The sequence below is a fragment of the Asparagus officinalis genome, chromosome 1, assembly GCF_001876935.1.
Source record: "Asparagus officinalis chromosome 1, Aspof.V1, whole genome shotgun sequence".
In the NCBI taxonomy this organism is placed as follows: domain Eukaryota; kingdom Viridiplantae; phylum Streptophyta; class Magnoliopsida; order Asparagales; family Asparagaceae; genus Asparagus; species Asparagus officinalis.
The window spans coordinates 132238741-132257839 of record NC_033794.1 but is presented as its reverse complement, the minus strand read 5'-3'; the positions used below and the strand labels follow the sequence as shown (position 1 = coordinate 132257839).

The window sequence follows — 19099 nt, the reverse complement described above, 5'->3', positions numbered from 1 at the left end:
CAATTACGACGCAGAAGTCAGATCCAATTTCATCACAAAAACAAACATTATCATCCTCCTGCTGCTGCTGCTGCTGCTCCTGCTCCTCCTCCTCCTCCTCCTCCTCCTAGTGCTGCTAGCTCCCTTGGAATGTAACTGGATGTTGCTGAATCCAGTATGAAGTTTTCATCTTTCAAGACAAAGTAAGGATAGATCCATATAACTGGTACCCCACTGATACTTCACAAATTTGGGACGTGAATCATGTGTGGCTTTATAATTGGTGAAAAATTATTCTAACAATATGCAGCCTGACGAGCATACAAATAGCTCGATCTTGTTGACAAAATGATCAGTGGTCTTGGTACAGAGTTTGAGCAGTTGTGCTGATTAACTTGGTCTATACAAGCAAGCAAAGGAATTGTACTCTTCAGAAACCTGACATTGCACAGTTAATTTCCTTATATACATTTTATTTCACCTTTTATTTTTAATTTTTCTGTACCCAATATCACCTATGCTGCATAGAACATTGGTGGTTATCTTTCTTTATACAGATACCCCATTCCACTTAGTATATTTATATTTGGAACTCATTCATGGTGAAGGAGCAGATCGGAGATCAATAACTTCAAACCTTAAATTTGGATTTATGTACACGTGGGAGCAGCTCTCATAAATGGGACTACCATCAGAACAAGTTTGCGGGTGGAGGTGGAAGCCCCCACTCTCACAACACTCTCTTAGGATCGTAATGCCTCCAGGGTCTGTTAGACGAAAGATCCCATAACTCCTGCAAGAGCCACCAAAATCATCATCAGTGTCCATTCATCAGGAACATGGTCCATTTGTAACTTCTACAAAACTAAATAGAATTTTCATTAATGATGAAGTTTAGTAAAATTCCTGTCATCAAGAAGAAGAAACTTAGAGGCAAGGGCAGACAACTTTCACAATATTTACCTTCTCTCAACTGTGCTTTCTATTCCAATGTCGGTCATTAGTGTTCGAGAAGCGTATTTGTGCATCCATTCGAGCGTGCATGTCTGTTTGTGTTGTGTACTAGGTTTTATGCACGTGCAAAGCACGTGTTTAAATACCATGATTAAGTATTTTTAATTTATTTCCTTACTAAAATTTGTTCCTCCGCTCCACTTTGATAATTTTTGCACACTTTGTCTCTAAATTTTATCATTGTGGTTATTTATTTTCTTTGATGTTCGTTTAAATGAGCTACACTCAATTTAAATTTTCATATTTAATTATTTATAAAGTGAATTAATATGAAACAAATGTAATCCAAATCAAATTTGAATTATCATGTTATTTAGACCGACATGAAACCAAGCTTGATATGAGAAAGTATAGTATTACCAAAGTGAAAAACACTTGAAAAAATAGCATTATAAAAGGAAGATGAATAATTAAAGCTAATAAGACAAGATAATTGGTTGAAAATGGGCTAAAACGACACAAAATAGAATATAGAGTTTGTTCCTAATCCTTGATATACTTTTAAAAAAATCATAAACTAAAGATTAATACTAACTCTAGCACAATTTTATATGATGAAAGCATTTACATAAGCATACAAAAGTACTAAAAAAAGTTCATGAAAATCTCTTCTAAAGATTCCTAATTTACTCAGAAATATAATAAGCTATTCTATAAAATATTCAAAAAATAGTTTCTTTCATTTCTTCTGTTTCATTTTTAATTAAGCTAACATCAATCCTTCTCTACATTTATCTTTTTGATAAAATTAGACTACTTTTAGATACTAAAAAGGGATAGTAAACCTTAAATTGGAAGTTAAATTTATATATCTTAGTGAAAAAATATCAAATAACTACTCTTTTCTTTGCTAAACTTTGAAATTTTAGTCATTTTTTTGTGAATTTGAATTTTGAGGGTATGTTTTGCAAATTTTGATATTTTGAGAGCATTTTTTTAAAAATTTAAATTTTAAGTTGGGTACTTGTAATTTCCATGTTTCATGTGTTGGTGGTAAGTTTTCAAATGTTAGGACATTTCTTGCAACTCTAAAATTTTGAGGGTGTTCTTTTTATAATTATTGAAACTTTGGATTGTTTTTTGTAAAATTCAAATTTTCATCGGTCTACTGATAATTGTTAGATTTGATATATACTGATTATAAGTTTTAAAATTTTAAGATTTTTTGTGATTTTAACTTTTGAAGGATTTTTAAACAATTTTTATAACTTTAAGATTATTTTTTTTAAATGTTAAAATTTTAGGTGCCAGATGTTAATCCCCTAAATTCATCTTTGTAGTTTGTAAGTTCTAAAATTTTAGAATTTCAGGGTGCTTTTTCATTATTTGAACTTTTGAGAGTGTTTCTAAATTTTTTGAAATGTTAGAGTATTAATTGTAAATTTTAAATTCTTTGAAGGGTACTATTACTTTTCAGATTTTATTTTGTTGTTTAAAGTTCTGAAACAATGTTTTGTGTAATTATAAACATTTGATCTTTACATTAACAAACCAATACTGCGGAGTTGCTTCATGTATTTTATTAATCTTTTTTTTTTTTAAATTGTTGAGCTAGGTAGTTCATATGGGATTATGATAGGATGTATGACTAGGATATATCAAGATTTAAATGAAATATTGAAAATAGTGAAGGATAATTTTGACCATAGAAAGATTTTCCCAAACTCGTACTTTTAAAGAGAGTATATGATATGTACATATGTACGTGTACGTGCATTTGTATTAGATAGTTTTGAGTCTTATAAACTACTAAATAGTAATAAACCTAGTTTGATGACTTGATTTTACAGACGGCTCAAGAGCCATCCATTTTACAAATAGTTGATATACTGATTACAAATATATAAACTATATGATCCGTACTTCACAAATAGTTGATATAAGCGTTACAAATATTCTAAAGGTTAGATTTATTTACAATTAGTTGATATAATGATTACAAAAATCTTAACTAGTTAACAACATATTTTTCTTTCTAACTAATTTAACTTCTTTAATCCATGTTTTTTTCAGCTTTAACTTCTTTAATCCATGTTTGTTTCAGCTTAATCTCGTGGCATATGTAAATGAGATATATAACAAGGCATACCCAAATTTATGGTATCCATACGACAATCTATGTACCAGAACTTACCTTGAAGGATCTGCTGGGGCCATAACAATAGCAATTGCCTCTGGAAGCATGACCTAAGAAAAAGAAATACTATAATTTTTACACACTTCCAATTCCAACATATAAAGATGCAGACAAGATCATGTGTAGAAAGAGGAACTTAAAAAGAGTCCATAAGTGAGGAATTTTTATAGTAGAATGGACATATACATTTTAATTAAAAAAAGGAAAAAAAAAAGAAAAGAAAGAACCATAACTAGCAACCTTAAAAAATACTATAAATTAAGAGAAACACTGATGTAATAACAGGTGAGGGCACAAATGACACTACTTGTGGAGGCATTTTGGATTTTGTATTATTCAATGGATCAAAAGGTGAAACGTACAAGTTAGACGGTTAAGTTGAGGGAGGAGGTCAAATTCCCATTTTAGTTATGTTTCCCATGTTTTTCCTCATGTGATGTAAAAGAGAAGGTTATTTCAGTTAACTGATTACTGTACTTAAATCATTATGGCAGACTTCCACACAGCTACATAACTTGCATAAACAGAAGAAAAGGTGAGAAGGATATTTTCTTGTAAGGAGGGATGAGTTTGAAGTAGTAGAATGTTACCAGCTATTTATCATTTTCTGAAGGGATGTATGAGCTATATATTCTACCCACTAAAATTTGTTAAACGATATAAGTTACATGCTAAAACAATTTAAAATCTGTTTGCACATACCTGGTAAGAATATTGTGTGTGCAGATCTATTGATGAGAGGAAACAAGTCTGAGAAGGGTGTGTCTGGAAGAAAGAAAGAATAATATACAACCAATAAACAAAAGTAGAAAGATAAAACAGCATCTATGGAGAATATCCCCTCAATGTACAGGAACAGTAAAGATGCATTAGTTGATAATCTAGCACAAATTAGAGAATTCCATTTACCTAACCTTTTTAACTGTCAATTTTCAATTAAATTAAGATTTCAGTAAAAGATTTTGGGATCACAATAAATCCACAAAATTTTTAATCAATGGACTTTTTAAACTGTTATAGCCATCTTTCAAACTTCTAATGTTTTACAGCTACATGACTGTTAGTCCATATTAGACATGATCTATCAAAGGACAGACATTATTTTTTTGGGTTGAGTTTGAAGAAGTGTAGAACCAATTGAGGTTCCTCTCTCATCTTATCCTAATAGAACCACTAATCTCAACTAATGCTCCCTCATCTTGTCTTCAATAGAACATCTAGCCTTATAATAAAGCACCCACTTATTATCTTATCGCTTGGTGTGTTTCTCCTCTTTCATCTTAGTATTCTCATACCTCCTACATTCACTTTCTGGATATGACATTTATTAACTCCATCCTCATGGTGAACTTCATAACTGACGAAAATTTGTAATGATCTCTCCCTATTGAATCCTTACAAGGTTCTAAGAGATTAGTTTTATAATACTTACAACTAACATAGACAATGCCAATCAATTTACATACAAGATATCTAATAGGTCTAATAGAAAAAAAGAAGAAAAAACATAGATGGAGTAAACACTAACATGGATCCATCCCACAGGAAAAAGAGACTGTCCGTCCTGTATGGCATGAATCTCCTCTTCATTTATTGCTTGACACTGAAAGTTGATATTGTACATTAATTTCGCACGAAACATAAAGCTCTCCAATAAAGAAGACAGATAAAATGCAAAGAAATTCTTTCTGAAATATAAAATTCATAACATGAATTACCCAAGAACTGATAAATGGATTGTAATTCAAAAGGAAAACAAGCACATACAGAATTTGAAGTTGATTCTTGCTTAGGTATTATCAGGGTGGTCACATAGAACGTTTGATTCTTCTGCACCCATACTGTTGCAGGTTAGTTCCAAGAAACAACTATGGTGAAATTAAATATCTGAACATCAATGAACTATAGTGGAAAGTCGATGATATCTGATCTTAACTTGCACAAAAAGATGAATCAGTTAACGATTTAGATGAAAGAATGAAAATGTATATTAAGCATACAAGAAAAGCACCGAGTATTCCACAAGTCTCTAAATTTTCTTTTGTATTAGCACTGGCAAGTTCCATAAATTCTTCCATCAACCTTGCTGACTGCAGGGATCCATGTCTGTCATTAGTTGCTTTGAACTATGTATGTATTAGTTAAAACAGAGAGCACAAATATATAATGCCACATTGATCTTTCTTCGCATAATTTAGAAAACGATCAGGGGTTGCTTACTATATGCACATCCTGGATGGCCTTGGATGTTGAAGAACCCTCAGATGAATATTCCACATGATCCTTTGTCGAATTAGGAACATTGACATGTGAAACATGGCCAACAAGAGGGGGGCTCTCCACGCAAGAAAGAATGGGAGAAGGAAAATGGTGCTGAACTACATGCGCTTTGACATTAGTATATCCTCCATCAGTAAGAGATACTGGAGAGGAAGACTGAAACCGCGTGTATCCAGTCCTATCTTTCATGGTGTCAGGCACCAGTTTAACATTTCCTGTTGTAGTACAAATTTTGTATCTGCGAGCAGGTTAATTTAGGAGTGTGAAGAATAACCGCTGCATATATATAGGATATAAGGAAAATGTCTCAGCAGCTCAATTACGATGAGAATGAAAGGGAATGTGATACCTGCATCTTCCAGAATCTACTCTGTTGATGCATCTGACCTGTGAGGAAACATATTCTTTTTAGTCAAAGCTCGCCCAATAAGGGAAACAATGTGGGATCTCTATTAATGAAATTGATGGATACAATCCCCATAGATATGATACTAGAGGCGGTTGCAAACATGAACAACAATGACAACAATAGCAAAGCCTTCATCCCAAGTGTTCGGTCAGTTGCATGAATTTTGACACCAGAATAGAGCTGAAAAGATGATGGGTCTGATATCTCCTTATCGAATCATGTGAAGCAAAGAGCATAAATGAAGCATAAACATAAACAGCATAAACAATTCCTAGTGAAGACTACAAGCAAATGATATTTCTCAGAGGTTAACACATAACATCAACACTTATTCGTGAAAAAGATATTCCACCAGGATGCTCCACTGAAGCAAATTGAATTGGAAGAAAAAGCACGACAGTGACAGGGAACAATAATACCTTATCCGTGTTGGAACTAGCAACAACCTGATCATCCATGCTCAATTCTTGAGTTAGATGTGAACTGCCCTTACTTTGTGTAGATCTGGCTGCAGTCTCATTACTTTTTCTCTCAAATGCTGACTTCATCCTAGTGCCGGATCTAGAATTTCTGGAAGATGGTGTCACTACATAATTAATAATTAAAAATTTTACAATTGTCCCTGAAATTTTTTTCATATTTTGAAAAAAAATACATATAACACTAGAACAAAGCAAACACAAAGAACATATACCCTCTTAATATATTAAAAAAAATCTTTTTAACAATTCACCTAGTTAAACAAGGATGTATCTCAAGTGGGTCACATGTTCACTTTATCTATTGCTAGGGGCTGAATGTGAACTAAAGCAATTTCATTTGTTTTAGGTCTATTTGCTTATATGGCCATGAGTAGAATCAAAGAGCAAAACTATATAACTCATGATAATTCATGACGAAGAGGTGTCACATGACACCACTTCCTCATGAGTGGATCCATAGTTGCTTCATCCCGTCGAGTTATTTGACAACTTCTTTCGGAATCTCATCTGAGGAAAGAGACAGAAATAGGTCAATTGCAATGTTGATCTTCACTTAAGTTTAAAATCATTAATTGTAAAACTAAAAAGTTGCACGCCATCTTTGAAAACCAGTTCATTTGTAACTTGTTATTCACACAGATCAGTAATCTTGACAGTCCCCTTCTTCAACCTCTGAAATAATGAACATAAGGAATTAAGGATTATGACATCATGATTTATTTATTTATGATAGGCTGATTGCCTCGTCGAAGTACTTTACGTCATTCCAACTAGAATTATTTCACTGATGCTCTCACTGGTCCAAGCGATATGCTTCAAATATTAGTAACAAGTTTTTTTTTACATGAGGAGACGCATATAAGTACTCTATGTTATTTTATCAAGTGTTTATTTTTTATTTTCTATTAATTCTCAGGCAATTACAGGCACATGCAAGATTTTAAAACGGTTGAGTTTAGAAAGAAATGTTTTTTTTGGTTTTCATAGAACTGGAAGATTGTAAAGAATATTGATAGTCAATGATTGTTTAGATAAGAATGGGATAATAGGACATTCTTCCATACGTGAAGAAGATAAGAGCCATGAAATTTGATGTTTCTTTCTGCTTCAAGTAAACACGTTGAAGATCATAATTCCAAGAATATCTATGCATTTCCTTATCAACCAACCAACCCCCAACCCCAAACCCACTCCCCCCACCCCACCCCCACCCCTCTACACAAAAAAAAAAAAAAAAACCAAAAAAGTGGGGAAAAACCCACCCCACAAAAAAAGGAAAAACATAATCACTAGTAAAATTTATCATGACACAGCTTACAAGGCTGAAGAATCAGAGAGATTTTGGAGAACAACTACCTTGACGTCACGTGTTTCAGCTTTTTCCTGGAGTAAATCCAATTTGAGGAATCATCTTGGACAGCGCGACACCAACCTCTGCAAAACTTTTTTTTTTTTTTGCCAAAACATGGTGAGATTCCTGCTTATTTACGATTAATATTCAGCCTCGTAAACAAAACAAAACAATTTCGTTGAGACTTGCCTGGAATAGCGACCGATTGAGCGTTTGGTAAAGGTTGATCTAGGTTCCCGTCATCTCTATAAACTCTGGCCCTTTCTTATCAAAGTAAATCCATTAAAACAAGAGCTTAATTAAAAGGAGAGAGATGCACACACGCACCCATTATTATATATATATATATATATAGTATATATTATATATTATATACTATATATATTATATATATATGGAAAAATAATTCTAATGTGAGCACCTTAGATTCCCACCTAAGGACGCGGTCTAAAATCACATCATTCTCTAATTGTTTTTTCCGATCCGCTTTGTTGAACTTGATCTACACGTTCTTAAACATAAACACCAATTTTGGGGTGAGTCCGTCGTCGTGTTGACACTTCATCCACTCGCGCGCAATTTTAACGGTTTCGAATGAATAGAACTTTTTGCACGGCTCAACGAACGGTCAAAACACGACGGGTTCACCCAAAATTGGTGTGTTTGGGTTAAGAACGTGTAGATCACGTTCAACGGAGCGGATCGGGAAAAAAATAGGGAATGGTGTGATTTTAGGCTGCGTCCTTACATGGGAATCTAAGGTGTCACCTTAGAATCACTTTTCCCATTATATATATAATATATATATTATATATATATATATAATATATTATATATATATATATATATATATATATATATATAGAGAGAAGAGAGAGAGATGAGGAGAGAGAGAGAGAGAGAGAGGAAATGGAGAAACTTGGTACTAAGCTACGTTGGTAGAGGGTGGCCGAATCTTGTCCATACATCACACATTGAAGATAGGCCTCAAGTACACTTCACCAATTCCAATGTAGATATATGGACAAGATTAGGTCACCTCACTACCAAGCTACTTGGTACCAAGTTTCTCCATTTTTCTCATATATATTATATATATATATATATATATATATATATATAATATAGTATATATATATAGGGAGAGGTTCAAATAAAAACCTCACTATCCTAAAAACTAAAAACCAATCCTCTCCATTGGATCCTGATTCATCCAATGGCTGAGATTAAAGCTGCATAAGGGTAATCAGGTAAAATTAACAGCCACTTGTCAGATGTAATGAATGCATGTCTGTTGAGTTCTCCAAAAGTCACAACATATCTCTCTCTCTCCAAAATCACAGCAACTCTCTTTTTCTCTGTCTCTCTTCAACATCTCCCTATCCAAAAAGTCACGGCAACTCTCTCTCTCCAAAACTCATCCCAACCTATCTAATGCTACGTTTGCCTTCAACTGCATCTCTATCAACGGTCTTCTTCAACCTTCGTCTTCAACCTTCATCTTCAACCACCGTCTTCAACCTTTGTCATCGTTAAATTATTTTGACGTTTTAATGGTAAGTTTATGAAATTTGTTTGATTTTTCGTCTAAAAGTTTTAGTTTTAACCTTAAAGATCGTAGCTTTTTGTTGTAAAAGGTAAAAATTTTCCTATTTTTTGAAGAAATCAGTTAAAAAACCAGTTGAAAAACGAAGGCACGCATGTGTGAATCTAGATTCACTGCAGTGAATCCAGATTCACTACAGCGAATCCAGATTCACTGCAGCGAATCCAGATTCAGTTATGTGAGGTGTTTGTTTTTTACCATAAAAATCGTAACTTTTTGCTGTAAAAGGTTGTTTGTTTTTTACCATAAAAATCGTAACTTTTTGCTGTAAAAGGTGAAATCTTTTCATGGTTTAAAATTTTATAGCTTGATGATAGGCCATAACTTTGTGTACGAGCGTAGCTTTTTGTTGTAAAAAGTGAAAAATTTTACCTTTTAGTCTGAAAAGTTTCCTGTTTTTTGAAGAAACCAGTTAAAAAATGAAGACACGCATGTGTGAATCTAGATTCACTACAGTGAATCTAGATTCACTTCAGTGAATCCAGATTCAGTTATGTGAGGTGTTTGTTTTTTACCATAAAAATCGTAACTTTTTGCTGTAAAAGGTAAAATCTTTTCATGGTTTAAAATTTTATAGCTTGATGATAGGAAGTTTGTTGAATCAAAAACTTTTGCTGTAAAGGGCATCCAATTTAAAATTTTGCTGTAAAGGGTAAAATTGAAGTGAAGTGAATCGATGTTCACTGAACTAAATACAAACTTATATTTTAGCTTCAATATAAGTTATCGATGTTCACTGAACTAAATACAAATTTAGTTTAAGTAAAAGTCATGTTTTACATACTCTTGAATTAAATTAGAAATCACAGATTTAGTTTTTTTTTTTTGCAGGGAGTTGATAAACCTATGTGACTAGACACTGGAACAATGAATACATGGGATGAATCTGATTTCACTTCAGTGAATCTCGATTCACTGAAATGAATCTACTTCAGTGAATCTCGATTCACATCATTGAATCAAGATTCACTGTAGTAAATCTCCGTTTATCCATGCCATCCACGTGCAAACGCAAGTCTTCTGAAGTCTATGAAGAGAACCTATCCCATTAGATCCATTGTTTCACTTAAGATTCATTGTACATTAATTTTATTGAATATCAATTTATATTGTTTATCTGTAACTCTAAAATAGTTGATTTATGTTTGCCCACTATCTGAATTTACCTGTACAGATGTAACATTATAATATTCAATCTAGATTAAATCTCAATTCAGTTTTTGATTCATCAATGGTGATTCTATGTTCATTGATATAATTATTCTTGTTTATTTTTAGATTTAGGTAGCTAAGATGGAAACTCAAGTCATTTCAGTATCGGATTTGGTAAAAATTTTAAAAACTATATTGGATAGTTGTGAAACCTTGAAAGGCCATAACTTTGTGTACGAGCGTCGTATTGAGACGATAATTCAAAAAATGCCTCTATCATGCAAAACGGAGGATAATTTGGTTTATTTGGTTTTAGTCAAACCGAATCACAAATTTGACTTCACCGTTAAGATACAAACGAGATAGCGTCATGTTGAGGTTACAGTTATTCAAAATAACTCATAAATTGTCGATAGAATCGAGATTCACCGTTATGAATTTAGATTCAACTAGTTATATTAGAATAAGAGTTGAACATGATAATCCATAAATATACAAACTAAAATAACTTTTGTATTAATCAACAGTTAACGACAAACTTAGATTTGGTAACACTATTTAAAGATATAGTAACTAATCATCAATTTTTTCTCAGTTTTGAACCCTTTCTTGATCCTTGTTTGACACTAACAAATTCATTGAATCTCGATTCACTTCAGTGAATCGAGATTCACCTCAGTGAATCGAGATTCACTGAAGATTCACTTCTCGATTCACTTCACTTCAAATAGTCACTGATGCGAAAGAAACTTCATCCCTTCGTATTCATTGTTTCATAGGCATGTCTCTTCATAAAATAGGAGCAACAAACAACCAATGAATCCAGATTCACTGGGGAGTGAATCCAGATTCACTCCAGTGAATTCAGTTTCACTTCAGTAGCAGCACAACAACACAACAGCAGCAACACAGCAAAACAAGACAACCAACTTGTGAACAACAATTAAATAAATATTAATTCCAACTTGTGAACAATAACTAAATAAATATTAACTATATATGGCTCTCGATTCACTCCAGCGAATCCAGATTCACTGGAGTGAATCTAGATTCACTCCAGCGAATCTAATTTCACTTCATTAGCAGCATAACAGCACAGCAGCAGTAACTCAGCACGACAAGACCACCAAAAGATCAACCTTTCGTCAACAAAACAAAAAAAAACAAAAAGAAGAAAATATTTGAACATGGAATGGTTTTACTCCTTCTTGAAGAAGCGGGTTTCTTTCCTCTGCTTGTCTTCATCTTGTAAAGAATGTTGTGACTTTTGGAGAGAGAGAGAGAGAGAGAGAGAGAGAGAGAGAGAGAGAGAGAGAGAGAGAGAGAGAGAGAGAGAGAGAGAGAGAGAGAGAGAGAGAGAGAGAGAGAGAGAGAGCTATTGTGAGAAGATGAGAGCCAGGTGAGAACACATGAAGAGAGAGCTACGGTGAGAAGATGAAGAGAGAGAGAGAGAGCTAGTGGGAAGTGAAAGGACGTTGGACTTATGATAGGAGAGAGAGAAATTCGTCTGGGTTAATTATTCCGTGTGATTTCAATGTTTACACTAATAAATGGTTCCTATTTTACCCCTATTACATAATAAAAAGCAGCTGATGTGTAGTAAAGTCGTATTTATTTTCAAATCTGCCATTGAAATCAATACCATTGGATTAAATAGATTGGAGGGTTAGGATTGGTTTTTAGTTATTTATTTTTTTATTAGAACCTCTCCCTATATATATATGGGAGCCTAGGGTGTCACCTTAGATTCACTTTTCCCATATATGAGTCATGTTTTCCTAAGGTGACACCTTAGATTCCCACCTAAGGACACGGTCTAAAATCACATCATTACCTAATTTTTTTAGCGATCCGCTCCGTTGAACTTGATCTATACGTTCTTAAACCCAAACACACCAATTTTGGGGTAAATCCGTCGTGTTTTGACCCTTCATCCACTCACCGCAATTTTAACGGTTTCGAATGAATAGAACTTTTTGCATGGCTCAACGAAGGGTCAAAACACGATGGGCTCACCCCAAAATTGATGTGTTTGGGTTTAAGAACGTGTAGATCAAGTTCAACGAAGCGGATCGCAAAAAAAAGGGAATGATGTGACTTTAGGTCGCGTCCTTAGGTGGGAATCTAAGGTGTCACCTTAGGAAAACATTACCTTATATATATATATATATAGAGCAAAACTTCTGTCAACTTAAGTGGACGTCCACTAAGTTTCTTATCCATTGATGATTACTTGATTGAGCTATATTGTGGATGATCCGCTCCGTTAAACTTGATCTACATATTCTAAAACCCCAACACACCAAATTTGGTGTGAACTCGTTGTGGTTTGATCCTCCGTCGAGCCATGTAAAAAGTTCTATTCACTCGAAACCGTTAAAATTGATACGAGTGGATGAAGGGTCAAACCATGACGGATTCAACCCAAATTTGGTGTGTTGGGGTTTTAGAATATGTAGATCAAGTTGAACGGAACGGATCATCCACAATGTAGCTCAATCAAGTGATCATCAATGGATAAGAAACTTAGTGGACGTCCACTTAAGTTGACACAAGTTTTACTCTCTCTCTCTCTCTCTCTATATATATATATATATATATATATATATATATATATATATATGATATATATTATAGAAGACGTTTCTAAGGTTGACGCCATTGAGATAATCATTTAAGGACGTGACCTAAAATCACATGATTGAGCTACATTATGGATGATCCGCTCCGTTGAATTTGATCTACATATTCTAAAACCACAACACACCAAGTTTGGGGTGAACCCATCGTCGTTTGACCCTCCGTCGAGCCATGTGAAAAGTTCTATTCATTCGAAACCGTTAAAATTGATACGAGTGGATGAAGGGTCAAACAACGACGGGTTCATCCCAAACTTGGTGTGCTGGGGTTTTAGAATATGTAGATCAAGGTCAATGGAGCGGATCATCCACAATATAGCTCAATCATGTGATTTTAGGTCGTGTCCTTAGATATATATATATAGAAATATGGGTATGCTTGGTACCAAGCACAAATTTCGTGCTTGGTAGTGCAACATTTACTATTCTGGAGATATAACCTACATGTTTTAGCCATTTTTAGTTGTTTTGACCCGTTAGCAAATAATTTTATGAATGCCAAAATTCACACTTTTGTGACTGCAACCCAAGATTTTTGGCTATTTTTGGTCATTTCGAGCTGTTGGCAAATAATTTTGTGAATGCTAAAATTCACGAGTTTATGAGCTATAACCCACGATTCTTAACTAGGTTTTGCCCCGTTAGCAAATAATTTTGTGGATGTTAAAACTTATGATTTTGTGAGCTATAACTTACAATGTTTTACCATTTTTAATCATTTGGACTAACTGGTAAATAATTTTATGGAGGCAAAAATTGACGATTTCACGAGCTATACAACCCATGTTTTTTGGCATTTTTAGTCATTTTCACCCGCTAACCAATAATTTCTTAAAGGCCAAAAATCATGACTTTGTGAGTTATAACAGACTATTTTATGGCTATTTTTAGTCATTTCAACTTATTAGAAAATAATTTTTTAGAGGCTGAAATTCATGATTTTATGAGTTATAACGCATGACTTTATGATCATATTTTATTCATTTTGACCTATTGGCAGATAATTCTCTTGAGGCCAAATCCTAGTTCCGTGATCTGTAACCCATGATTCATGATCATTTTCAGTAGTTTCGACCTACTGTCAAATAATCTTATGGAGACCAAAATTCACTATTTCGTAAGCTATAACCCGCAACTTTTGGCCACTTTTAGTTGTTTTGACCAACTGGTAAATAATTTTACAGATGCTAAAATCTATGATTTTGTGAGCTATAACACATAATTTTTTTTACCATTTTTAGTCATTTGGGCTAGTTGGCTAAAAAATTTATGGAGGCAAAAAATTCAGGATTTCATGAGCTATAATCAACGAATTTTGGCAATGTTTAGTCCCTTTGAATAGTTAGTAAATAACTTCCCAAAAGTCAAAATTCATGATTTTGTAAGCTATTACCCATGATTTTTGGTCATTTTTAGTTATTTCGACCTACTAGCAAATAATTTCGTTGAGGCCAAATCACGGTTTCATGATCTATAACCCACGAATAATGGCTATATTTAGTAGTTTAGACCTTTTGGAAATTAATTATGTGGACATCAAAACTCACTATTTCATTAGCTACCCATGACTTTTGGCCATTTTTAGTTGTTTTGACCCACTAGCAAATAATTTTATGGATGCCAAAATTCATTTGTAAGCTTATGATTATTTGACATTTTTAGTCATTTGGATGAGTTAGTAAATAATATAGAGTCCAAATTCAGGACTTAGTGAGCTATAACCCACAACTTTTGGCCATATTTAGTTGTTTTGACCCGTTAGCAAATATTTTTTATGGATTCTGAAATTCATGATTTTGTGAGTTATAACACATGATATTTTGTCAATTTTATTTATTTTGGCTCATTAGTAAATAATTTCATGGAAAGTAAAATTCATAATTTTATGAGGTATAACTCGCGATTTTTAATCAGGTTTTGACCCGTTAGCAAATAATTTTTTGGAGTCCAAAATCCTACTATTTCATGAACTATAATCCATAATTTTTGAGCATTTTTAGTCATTTTGAACCATTTGCCAATAATTCAGCGGAGACCACAAATACGATTTTATGAGCTATAACCGACGATTTATAGCCATTTTCAGTTGTTTTGACTCTTTGAAAAATAATTTTGTGTAGGCTAAAATTCACTATTTTTGAGCTATTGCCCACAACTTTTGGACATATTAGTTAGCTTGACATGTTGGTAAATAATTTTATGGGTGCTAAGCTTCACGATGTAGTGAGTTATAATACACGATTTTTTGCTATTTTTAGTCATTTAGACTAGTTAGGAAGCAATTTCATGTAGACTAAAATTTACAATTTCATGAGCTATAACACATAATATTTAGTTAGTTTTTGACCCGTTTACAAATATTTTTGTGGAGGTCAAAGTTCATGATTTTGTGAGCTAATAACCCATGAAGTTTTGCCATTTTTAGTCATTTGGACCAACTAGCAAATATATTTGTGGATGCCAAATTTTAGGATTTTTTGAAATATAACCCATGACTTTAGCCATTTTAGTTATTTTTGACCCATTCACAAATAATTTTTTAGAGGCCAAATATCATGGTTTTACGAGCTATAGTCTATGATTTTTGCCCATGTTTAGTAGTTTCAACCCGATGGTAAATAATCGCAGACCCAAAAATTCGCTACTTAGTAAGCTATAATCCATGACTATTGGCGTTTCTAGTTGATTTTACCCTTTGGCAAATAATTTTTTTGGATGCCACAGTTCACAATTTCATGGGCTATAAGAGATAATTTTTGGCTATTTTTAGTCATTTTGACCTGTTAGTAAATAATTTTATGGATGCAAAAATTTAGGATTTGGGAGCTATAATCTATGTTTTTTTTCCCATTTTTAGTTGTTTTGAGCCATTGACCAACAATTTTGTGGAGGCCAAAAATCATGATTTTGCAAGCTATAATCCATGATTTTTTACTACTTTTAGTAGTTTCAACTCATTAGCAAATAATTCTGCGGAGGTAAAAATACATGATTGTCATGAGCTAGAACCTAAGATTTTTTAGCATTTTTGATTTTTAAGCCATTTTAGTTATTTTGATCCATTAGCAAAAAAATTATAGAGATGAAAATTCATGATTTTATGTGCTATATATCCTATGATTTTTGAGCATTTTAGTTATTTTGACTTGTTGGACAATAAATTTATGGAGACCAAAATTTACAATTTTGTCAGGTAAAATCCATGAATTCTTAACCTTATTTAGTCATCTTGATCAGTCAGCACGTAAATGTGATGTCTCTGGTTTCACACAAGATTGCAATCCAAGGTGAACCCAAGGATGTCAAACATGCCATGCACCAACACTGTGCAACAACATATTTCACTATCACAATAATATCTCTCTAGTGGAATTAACAATAAATAAGTGTAGGTATAAAGCAGATAGAATAAAGTAATACTGCAATGAACATGATAAAGGAAAGAGATATTTAATAATCATGTTCCAACTGAATAAAGTAAAGTACAACTAAATAACTGAATCAAATATAAAATATCTCGATACATAGAATCAACTGAATAGAGTACTAAGGCACACAACCTTTCCAAGATGAAGTACAACTCTAAATGTCTAAAAATAAATACCAACTACCGTGGAACATGAAATAAACTACTAATATAATATATGACAGATGCTAAGCTGAAAATCTGTCAACCTACGACTCTCTAGACGCCTGACTCGCTGCCTGAAAAGAGGAAAAATAATGAGCGTCAAAGCGCTAGCGAGATCATCTCCACCACCCCCAGGGGAAGGGGGTTAGGAGTATATAAAAATTTAAGGTAGTACATAGAATAATTATATAAACATCTATCCTGGACTAAACAAAAATTAATATTTAGAACTCCACAACACGAGAATTAGTACGTCGAGCGAAATAATCCAAACAAGAAAACTCTCATGTATATACTGTTTGTGGGGAAATTAAAGAAGAAATGAGAATAAAATTCGTATTAATCTCCTAACTGACTTAGGAAAAGAATGAATACAATCTCTCTTTGTAATCTCTCTCTAACTGACTTAGAAAAAGAAATTACAATAAGCATTCGGAGGCCGTCAAGACTCAGCCCTTTGGCCGAGATGGTGGAGACTGTCTCACCCAAAGAACCGTTGTCCGAGACAGTCTTAACTATCTTGCCCAAAGAGACTTTATCTGAGATACTAGCAAGTGTCTCGCCCAAAGAACAGCCCCCGAAGCTAATCCTTCGACTCCATCGACTTCCACTCCTCGTCTGTCTGCTCCAAATACATCTACTACATCATCAGTGAAGCCTTGGGTCAACCCTGGCCTGTCAAAGGTTAAAATCACAATGGTGGATCGCCTTGGTCCTTTGCACGAAGATCAAGGCAAAGCTTTGGTCAAGGAACGCTTAGGTCCGGTGAACAAAATCCAAATGGCTCTTCAGGCTGGAGGTCATACGCATCCTCCCACCAACCCAAAGCAATCTCAAGTTAGGAAAATCCTGATTTCCACTCGCTTGGGAGTTCATATTGAAAATCAGAAGCCCGTTAAGACTCCACACCCGCAGAGGGGTGGTTCTAAACGTGCGACTCCTGAGAATGCTAACAAGACTGTACATTTCCAGAAGAAGACGTGTCCACAAAAAGACAACGTTATACCTAGGAGGTCACATTTATAGACGATAGGGTGCTCCGACAATCATACCGATGAGTTGTACTATCAAGCTGGGGGTGTAAACAAGTCACGAAAAGGACTATTCGAGAAACAAGTCCTCATTGTGTATGTGAGAAACTCATCAAGGCGGTATTGTCGGAATGTAACTGTTCTGAATCAGTTTCACTAAGAGTCTCTGTATTCCAAAGACTGTCCACTGAAATGTCAAAGCCCAAGCCAAGACGTTTCCGAAAGAAGCTTGCTATTCAAGAAGATGAATTCCCTGAAGTCACCATCAACATGGCTGATAAAGAAAAATCTAAGTGGCATTCAAGAGAATCAAATCATGACTTTTCCCCGGGAGGAAAAGTTAATTCAAGAATTACTTAACGGATGTCTCGACTCCAATTAGGAGCCATCAAATGTAGGGATTATAAGAGAATGCATGAAGGAATGTCCTCGGAGGATGAACTCTCGGACACTTGTTCTGCAATCGCTTCGGATGATACAACATCTAGTACGGGGCAAGCCAGAGAAGTATTCACAATCACTCCTGATCAGTTTGCTCAAATGCTTCAAGAATCTCTAGCCAAGCAACGTAAAGAAATTAGAGCTGAGATGAAGACAAAGATGGAGTTGGCTATCCAACAAATGAGAGAATTGCAAGCTCAACGGCTTCAACCTCCTGAGTCCAGTCAGCGAGCTGAATCCAGCCGCCGTACTCAGAATGTTGTACATGACAGTGATCTAGAAGTAGATGAAGTCATTATGGCTGATACACATCCCAATAACAATAACGCTGGGGGTGGTTCAACGGATTCTCCCAACAGCGATATTAGGGGTAGTTCAATTGCACCTCTTAATAACACTGGGGGTGGTCCAATTATTTTTACTCAACATCACTCAAAGAGAGATGAAGATGAGGACAAGAAAATGCAAGACCTTGAAAACAAAGTCAATGCTTTGATGTTCGCTCAGGAAGTAAAAAGACGGGAATTCCGTGTCCTTATCCAAGAGAATGGGATTCAATATCGTACCCGGTAAAATTCAATCTGATTAACTTCACATCGTTTGACGGGAATGGCTCACCTACTCAGCACTTGATTTATTTCAAGTCTCACTTGGGTGTGATCTCTAGAAACAAGGCTTTGATGGTCCGGTCATTCGTTGGCACCCTTCGTAGGCCCACCTTCGATTGGTACCGACGTCTCAAACCTGGTAGCGTCAACTGCTGGGATGACATGAAAAGTTTGTTCCTCAGCAGTTTCTTCGATGATGACACCAAAGTGTCAATCAAAACTCTTATGGATGAGAAACAAAAAGACGGAGAGTCAGTTGATAATTTTGTCAAGCGCTTCCGTAACAAGGTAATGAATTGCAAAGATCCTGTCACAAAGGAGTTCATCCTTCAGACATGC

At 34.4% G+C, this 19099-nt stretch overlaps 1 protein-coding gene across 4 annotated transcripts; it reads right to left on the bottom strand.

Annotated features, from left to right (window-relative positions):
- LOC109828763 (AMSH-like ubiquitin thioesterase 2) lies at positions 297-7957 on the bottom strand. Of its 4 annotated transcripts, none has more exons than XM_020395688.1 (11): positions 7842-7957; positions 7658-7743; positions 6239-6389; positions 5760-5797; positions 5351-5648; positions 5131-5220; positions 4898-4960; positions 4659-4733; positions 3833-3895; positions 3128-3180; positions 297-772 (listed from the first exon to the last, which is right to left on the bottom strand). In XM_020395688.1, the coding sequence occupies exons 3-11, from the start codon at positions 6365-6367 to the stop codon at positions 577-579; spliced, it is 1005 nt and encodes a 334-aa protein (XP_020251277.1). In that variant the 5' UTR covers positions 6368-6389; positions 7658-7743; positions 7842-7957; the 3' UTR covers positions 297-576. The 4 variants fall into 4 exon arrangements, with proteins under 4 accessions (XP_020251277.1, XP_020251292.1, XP_020251298.1 ...); XM_020395703.1 differs by having other exon boundaries at positions 4898-4971; positions 5142-5220; XM_020395709.1 differs by lacking the exon at positions 5131-5220.